Source organism: Poecilia reticulata, linkage group LG23 (genome assembly GCF_000633615.1).
Source record: "Poecilia reticulata strain Guanapo linkage group LG23, Guppy_female_1.0+MT, whole genome shotgun sequence".
NCBI classification, from domain to species: domain Eukaryota; kingdom Metazoa; phylum Chordata; class Actinopteri; order Cyprinodontiformes; family Poeciliidae; genus Poecilia; species Poecilia reticulata.
In genome coordinates this window covers 2,238,462-2,246,852 of record NC_024353.1, presented here as the reverse complement: position 1 = coordinate 2,246,852, position 8,391 = coordinate 2,238,462, and the positions used below count along the sequence as shown (strand labels likewise).

The 8,391-nt window shown below is 41.2% G+C and overlaps 2 protein-coding genes across 4 annotated transcripts in view; one reads left to right on the top strand and one right to left on the bottom strand.

Moving 5' to 3' along the window:
- The window catches only part of fgd6 (FYVE, RhoGEF and PH domain containing 6), a 25,574-nt gene extending 21,014 nt beyond the window's left edge, over positions 1-4,560 (bottom strand). The window contains exons 1-2 of the mRNA XM_017302690.1: positions 4,288-4,560; positions 562-2,387 (exon numbers count right to left, since the gene is read on the bottom strand). Of these exons, the coding sequence (XP_017158179.1) occupies positions 562-2,387; positions 4,288-4,297 (1,836 nt within the window). The 5' untranslated portion in view covers positions 4,298-4,560. The remainder of the gene's footprint in view (positions 1-561; positions 2,388-4,287) is intronic.
- A 1,817-nt stretch (positions 4,561-6,377) lies between these two features.
- Positions 6,378-8,391, top strand: part of vezt (vezatin, adherens junctions transmembrane protein) — a 14,480-nt gene continuing 12,466 nt past the window's right edge. For 2 of the 3 annotated variants that reach the window (XM_008400480.2, XM_008400479.2), the window contains exons 1-2: positions 6,378-6,530; positions 7,297-7,434. In XM_008400480.2, coding sequence (XP_008398702.1) covers positions 6,495-6,530; positions 7,297-7,434 — 174 coding nt within the window. In that variant the 5' untranslated portion in view covers positions 6,378-6,494. Of the gene's footprint in view, positions 6,531-6,580; positions 6,903-7,296; positions 7,435-8,391 lie in introns of those variants that run through there. The other variant, XM_008400481.2, reaches the window with a different exon arrangement.

Below are 8,391 nucleotides of genomic sequence, written 5' to 3'. Positions count from 1 at the left end.
GCCACTGTAAAATAAATAATAAAGAAATTGACAAAAACAATGGGCTGCACAGTGGCGCAGTTGGTAGAGCTGTTGCCTTGCAGCAAGAAGGTTCTGGGTTCAATTCCCAGCCTGGGGTCTTTCTGCATGGAGTTTGCATGTTCTCCCTGTGCATGCATGGGTTTTCTCCAGGTACTCCGGTTTCCTCCCACAGTCCAAAAACATGACTGTCAGGTTAATTGGCCTCTCCAAATGGCCCCTAGGTATAAGTGTGTGTGTGTGCATGGTTGTGTGTCCTGTGTGTCTCTGTGTTGCCCTACGACAGACTGGCGACCTGTCCAGGGTGACCCCGCCTCTCGCCCGAAACRTTAGCTGGAGATAGGCACCAGCAACCCTCCCGACCCCACTAAGGGACAAGGGTGCAAGAAAATGGATGGATGGTAAACAAAAAGTTAAATAAACAACATATACCTAATTGTAAAGTAAAGGTTTTTTCTTTTAATGCTCTGAAACTGACTGAATAAAACATTTTCCACTCTTATCTCTCTAATAATTTTGTAAAATAACAAATATCAAGCATTAGAGCAACCTAAGAGCGCGTGCTGTAGTCTGAACCCACCTCTCGTATTCGTGCTCGCTGCATCTGTGGAAGGGGTCCTGCACCTCGTAGATGTTGGCGTCGCCTCCATCGGGGTCGTGCGGCCAGCCCAGCCTCGCTCCGTGGAACGGCAGGTTCATATACTCCGGGATCTCCTCGTACAGCGGCACGTTCTCGTACTCCACATCCTCCCTGTGGATGTCGGGGTCCTCGATGCAGCTGCTGGGCCGCCCCAGGCTTTTGTCCATGCTGGTGCAGTCCAGGGACTGCCCCCCTTTGGCCAGCAGCTTTGGCAGCATCTTCACATTCAGCCGCAGCTCCAGCAGCTTACGGAAAGAGAGGCTCCTCTTCTGGGACGAGCCGGCCCGGGTTGCCAGGTCGGCTGCGGAGAAGGACTGCGCCCTCTGCTTGCCCCCCAGCGCCAGTGCTCGGCTTTTGGGCGGCACGCTGCTCCTGGTGGGAATCTGACGGCTGAAGAAGGTGACGGAAGGCCGCGAGAAGCGCCAGGCGGTTTTCTCCTGAGGAGGCGGCGGCAGATCCCTCATGGGGGTGCTGGCATGCGGGGGCGCAGGAGGGCAGACGGAGGGTGGCGGTGGGGCTGGCAGGCTGTGTCTCTGAGGTTTCCTCGGCGGTGCCCGCGGCGACTGCTGATCCTCGGCAGACAGAGCTTTCCGGTGACAGCCCAGTTTGATCTGTTTGGGGAGGCTGTGGGAGATCGGGTACCGCTCGAAGTCGCCGTACCCGTCCTCCTCCTCCTCATTGTCTTGCTGAGCCTCCTTACCGTGGCCCTCGGAGTCGGGGTGGGACAGCAGGTCTAAGGAGTGAGAGGTGTTTTTGTTGAGCAAACAGCGGACAGCTCTGTGCAGCCTTGGAGAGAGGGAAGTTTGTCTTGGAGGCGGAACGGGAACGTCCGTCTCTACATCTACCAAACACGAGTCTCTCTGGGTCTCAGAGTCGTCTGCTTGCTGCAGCTCAGGCTCATTCTTCTGCTCCTCCACCGGCGTCGCCTGATCCTGACCCTCCACGCCGTCCTGCCTCACCAGAGTCGGCTTTTTGAACTTCCGTGGGTGAGGCACTGGGAGGGGCTTGCTGGGAGCGGCGGGGACTGGTAGATCAGGCAGGGGGCTGATGGGAAACGTCTGTTCTTTTGCTTGAGAAGACTCCGGTGGATGGATGCTTGTCAGGATGTTGCCTGCAACATCACAGGCTGCTGTCTGCTCTGCCGTTTCGGCCTCAGTCGGCACGTCTGAGTCCTCCTCAGTCCTCTCTCTGTTCACTAAGCCCCTATCAAGATGTCTCTGCCTCTGAGGTTTATCCCTTGGCTTTTTGCTAATTCTTTCACTCTCATAGTCAGCTGGAGCCTTCTCATGGGTCTCCTCCTCCTCTTCTGTGTTTTTGCCGGTGGTGACCCCGTTCTGCAGCGGCTCTTTGTCAAAATCTGCTGCAGATTCATTTGCGTCTCCGTTTTCCTGAGGGTGACACTCCCCAGTGGAGCAGGAGCAGGTGGAGATGATGTAATCCGACTCACGACTCTCTGTCTCAGATAAAATCCCATTCTTAGAGTTGAGGTGGAAGAGGTTCTCATCTAGAGCCGAACCGATGGGTTCGGTTGGTTTGAGCGACGGGGGGGAAACAGGCGGCGATGAGGAGCCCGAGGATCTGGGTAGGCATGGTTTAGGAGCAACTGCTGGCTTTGGCCTCTTGGGGGCGGAAGGAGAGGGCTGGGAGAGAGGACATGGCTTCGGGGCAATGGGAGGTTTGGTTGAAACGGGGAGTTTTGGTTTGGGAGCTAATGGAGGCTTCTTTACACCTGAATATAAAATAAAAAACAAAACTTTACTTTGTCTCCCTGTACATCAAAACATCCCCCCTCATGCTGAATTGTAAGAAAAGACAGCTGCAAGCAGGAGTTTAGGCTGAGGTCAAAGGGCAAATCTTGGGGTCAGAGGGTAAAAACCGAGAGCCAATTAAATTTTTAGAAGATGCCAATCCTTAAATAAATTATGTAAATTGATATTTGAATCTTTTTCTTTTTTTTGCCAATAACAGCACAGTTTCTATTGTAGGGCTGAAACGATTAACTGTGAATAATCGATTATAGATCTCAACTAGTTTAATATTTGATTAATTGTTAACTGGACAAACTCTAAAAAGCCATTTGCTGAAATAAACAACAAACTCAGAGGAGAAATTAAGCAAAAACTGTATAAAATATATTTAACATTTTAAAAGCCTTTGTTTTTCATTATGTTGGCATAATTTTAGCTTCACATGGTTCAACTTATTTAAGTAAATCTCCTTTAAGAACCTTTTGCTATTAAATGTTTAATTGGTTAATCCAAAAAATAAACAGATCAGTCCTACAGTGTACTGATAATAAGTCAGGAAGACAGAGCTGAACTTTCTCTATGTTCCTGTTAGTATTTCTTTAGCTGTAGATGAATTATTTGCTACAGATGATCAAGTACTCACTAAAGGAATGCTGTTACTGCATTTTAGGCAAAACAAAATATGTTTTTTTTTTATTAAAGAAAAGAACTGAGTTGTTTTATTTACATATTTGAATGTATTTGTAATATTGCATAGGAAACCCTGAAATGGCTCAGTAGAACTTAACTATCATTATGTAATTTTCCACATTCTGTAAATTAAATCTGGAAGTGGGGAGACGAGCTGGATGCCCAGCGGGAAATAACCTGGTTTAAATAAAGGGCACAACATCCCCCTGGTCAGACAAATGAAAAGCTGTGAAATCGGCTAGTGGGGATATATTTTCCGCTTTCCTGGCTGAAACTCCTTGCTAGTCGACACCATGAGGAGTGGAGTCATCGAGCGGATGTTTCCAAAAAGGCCAACAACTAAAAAAAAACCTCTGCAGAGCATGCAAGCTGCAAGAATCACCAAACCCCATTCACAATAACCTATAAACATAATGTCCCCTTAAATATAAACACTCTCGCTCCATTATTTGTGCATTTCTTTACATGTTCTTTTATTATAAGACTCACTTCATAATTCGGCTATAAAATCGAGTTTAGAAATATTCGTTTTACGCTGTTATTACCAAATCAAACAACTAAATCCAAGGGTGGCGGCTTTGAGCCTTGATGTTAGTTTGTATTTTAGAAATAAACCGAATGTGTCAGCACATGTTGACGTAATATTCTGGTTCATAAAACATGGAAAAGCGAGAATAAATCAGGAAAAGTTTACATTTACTAAAAAAAAAAAATGTTAGAATCTGGCTTTATTTAGATGATATTGTCTTATTTTGTGCTATTGAATTTAACAACATCCACCAATCTAAAATGAAGATACTAGTTTATACCGCTAGAATAGCACATGATCGGTCAGACTTGTTGCATCAACAGCAGGACAGATGTTTGGGACAAAGGATTTACCCCCTCCAGCTACCACAAACACAAAGGATTATAACTGTTATTTAAAAAGCACCCACATTAAGCTCAAACCCGATGCTTTTCTATCTTTTTGAAAGCTGTTATTATGAAAAACTGTAATTAACTCTGGGTAGGATTAAAAAAAAATGAGTCAGTGGATGCTAGCGACGGTTACAGTCTTATAAATGTAATTTTCTGTTCATTCATAGCGCAAAAACGTAAAGTAACTGAGGCAAACTTTCGTATTTCGCTTTAACTGAACATAACCACAGAGCTGATCTGCAGCTAGGAAGCGTTAGCTTCGACACAAACCTGTGCTCATGACTCCCGACTTCTTCTCGCTCCTTTCTCCATGAGTAAAAATTTTACTTTCAATGGAACTCCGAGAAAATCGGGATTTTATTTTCCTCCCTCGGCATTGTCAGAGAAAAAATCGACCCAGGGAGAAAGCAAGAGGGTCCATCGCTGTTGTTCCTTATCTCTTCAGCGGATACGCGGATAAAGTTGGTGAGCCAGTTAGTTTTCCCATTTTTTTAATCGAAGTTTTCAGCCACGGTGCTTTTCCCAACAGTTTAATTCCGAGTTGAACTCAACATGTAGTCGTTTTCCGGTTAGTTTCAAAATAAAATTACATTAAAACAACATAGTTTGAATTTTTTGGATCAGATCGTAAAGAGCAGATTATTATAGATATGATGAATATTATTAATAGTTTGCTTGTTTTTGGTAAATATAAATTGTGCGACATACGATATCTTACCAGACCAGTCATGTGTTTTAAATAAGGGTTGATTTATTTTTAAAAGTATTTCCGGTTAGTTTAAGCTAAATTTTGCTAGCTTGTCCTCTGTTTCCTTCCGTTGCTTTCTCGAAAATGTACCGCTTCGTTTTACGACCACTTGGGGCGCTCTGCGGGATTTTGAACCGCTCGCCACTATGCAGCAACACGTCAACGTAGCTGCCATGTTGGAAGGGGAGACAGAGGCCAGGAAATTATTCAAATAATTTCTACTTTAACTGGGTTAAAAGAGGCTTTGAATTTGGTCATTTAGAATTGTTTGTTTGTATTCCTTTATATGTTTTAAAATGTATTCTTTTGTTTATTTTTACTATTTATTTATTGGTGAGTTGAGTCTTTAGTCATGTTGCGCAACTTTGATTCAGGTTGTTAAGCAAAATCCTCAAACTAAATGTCTAAGACTTGTTCTTATAGAAAAAGTATTTAAATCCTTGAAAGATCTTGATTTACAGGTTTATATTTAAAATGTATAAGTTCAGTAACTTATAAACACACCTATTTTAAAGTTTATTCTGTGAGCCAGTGTAAGGACTTTAGAACTGGGGTGTGTGTGTTGTTTTTCTCCTAGTCTTACTGAGATCGTAAGCAGCAATGTTCTGAACTTTTTAGGCAGAAATGTGAAAACACAGTTACAGTAATAAATTTGACTAAAGATAACCGCATGGATGAATGTCTTGCTGGGATATCAGTCCATTGATCCTGGAAATGTTCTTTAAGTGATAGAAGGCTGGCTTTGTAACTATCTCTATGTGTTTCTGAAAGTTCAAGTCTTAGTCCATCTTAGTACACCCAGATTTCGGGTCTTTCCAGTTGTAATAACTGAAGATGTGTACTGACTCTTGGTCGTTCGTCTTTGGATCCAAAGAAAGCAACTTATTTATTTATTGTTACTTTTTACACATTGTATACTTGTTGTGTATGTTTTATGCTTATGTTTATTTTTCATTTTTTTGTTGTCTTTTAAATATTCAATATAAAACTTAGGTAACTAATGCTTAGAGTAGATAAAGTAGGTATTTCAATTGGCAACATATAGTGCTTACTGCATGTTTTAAACTTACAAATTCCACAATAAGCTGGGCAAATAACTAAGAAAAACTGAAACTGTTCCAACAGTTACAGCAATTTTGACTAGATTGTTACACTGTTCTGTAACAGATTAGATAATAAATCCTCTGTTTACAAGAAAATGTAAGAAAACAACATTAACACAGCAAAGCGTACCCTCTTTAACATAAACTCGGTTTTTCTGTGTCTCGTGCATTCTGGATAAAGTATTCTTGTCATTCATTCACTGAGTATCCAGAATTTTTACTCAAGAATAGTAACGATACTTCATAATAATATGAAGCATTGCTTCATATTATTATAATAATAATATTATACTTTTACTTAAATGTCTTAAGTGTACATTTAAAATAACAAAGCTAATCTTAAAAGTACATGTTTTACTTAAAACGTAACTATATTATATTATATTATATTATATTATATTATATTATATTATATTATATTATATTATATTATATTATATTATATTATATTATATTATATTATCGTTCCTCGCGAGGAAGTGGCAAATCGAATTGCAGTTTGGGAATTGTAGTTTTAGCCGAACGTTAGCACCAGGCTAACTCATAACTTCCCAACCGCTGTTTGTGATAACTCTCGCCTCCAACTGGAGAATGCTGAATGGGGTTGGTATCGATGGCGGAGAGCAATGACGGAGGAGTTTGACGAAGATGTGGTATTTGAGGTTTGTATAAGCGCGCCTCTTTTTCTAAACGAACTGATGCTTTGTCATGACGATTAGAGGTAAATATGGGCTCATTAACAGGCTAACAGGTAAGCTAGCGTCGCTTTAGCAGCCCCCCTGCCTGTTGCAGTGTAATCCCAAGCAACTCCACATATTTGGCTGAGTTTCTGAGCGTGTTCCTGTCGAGCCAAGGAGCTTTGGTGGTCATGAGGGAGGCTGAGCCGGTGTTTCATCCGCATTTATAACGAGGTGGGGTGGGGATGATTACATCCAGTGCTGCTGCGTCGGTTCTGAAAAATGACTCCAGCGTAGCTCTACATCTGAGTGTTTGCTTGGTGACAACATGAGCTGCGACTTCGTGTAACAATGCATGTGAGTAGCTATTGTTTGCTATAGCTGCAGTGCAGGCTGTTGGCAATGATTGTAGATGTCTTGAAATGCTTTCCTGCAGGAATTAAACACAGAGGAGCTGCTCAGATGGATATCACCCAGAAATATGGGCTGAGCAGCTGGGGATAAATGGGTCAGACATCATTTGGATAAAATTATAATTCCTTAACAGACTCCACTTTTCTATCTGGGATTAAGCAATCTTATGCTTTTTTTTCTAAAAACTAAAAATGAACATGCCTGGATTTTTATTCACACCATGTAAACATGGGAACAGTTTCATCTCACATCCTGTCATCTTGCCTCAGCTGGCATGACATTTTCCTCCTCCTCCTCATTCAGATCAGCAAGTTTCTCTTTCTCTCCATCTCTGCAGAACTCCCCGCTGTTCCAGTACCTTCAGGATCTAGGGCACACAGACTTCGAGTCATGTCCGACGGCGTCGCAGGAGGAGGAGTACGGCGGTGCAGAGGGAGACATGGCCTCTCCTGGCCAAGAGCAGCAGAAAACCTCAGTGAGTTCTCCTCCATCCTGCTTACTGATACGAAACAAGCTTTTCTTGGTATTCATGAGAGATTACTGAAGATTTGTCCCGCTGAATATCACAAGTTTTATTCATTCCGCTATCAGATGGAATCCAGAATGAACAACGTATTTCGTCTCTTTATTTGGTCAATTTTCAAAATATTTGACGTGATTATTTAAGGAAATATAGTAACTTATGTAACAGTTTACTGTATGATAATGTCAACTAAAACATTACAGAGAGAGTCTGGAATTTAGTAAAGCCATTTTTTTTAGATTTGGATAAGAATATAAAAAGACAATTGAGTATTATTTTTATTTCCTTTTTTATTCTATATCCATCAAAATTCATGCTTTTTCCATTCATTCTTCTTCAATTTCTCTTATTTATACTGTTTTTTTTCAGTCTGAAGATGCACAAACTATCAGTATTTTTTTGTTAATCTTGTTTTGTATGTGTGTATTATTATTATTATTATTGCTATTGTTAATCTTTTTTTACATTTACTGTTTTTAACACTAATAACTTTTTTATTTCTCTATTTCTGTTGCTTTATTGCAGAACAATAAAGGTGGTTTTATTGTAGAAGTTGACAGCTGTTGGTATCATTGTGGTTTAACTCTATAATGATGATAATAATTTGATGCATCAAAGGAAATTTTTGCAGTAGACATCAGAGTCACAGTGTGATTCTCTTGTTCTGCATCCATCCTGGCTTCCTCTTGCGTCCTGAAGCGGCGTCCGTGTTTTTCATGTCATTCCCCTTTAATAACTTGTGCAGTCAGATAAAAGTAATTAATTAGACTATTGACCCCAAAAAAGGACACATGCTGGCTTCTGACAAACAAGGCAACAAACATGGCAGTAGAAGCTTCTTGCATCCAGATTCAGGTATCATGTTTTTACATTTTGTTTTGCTTGTTGCATCGGGTAGATATATATATA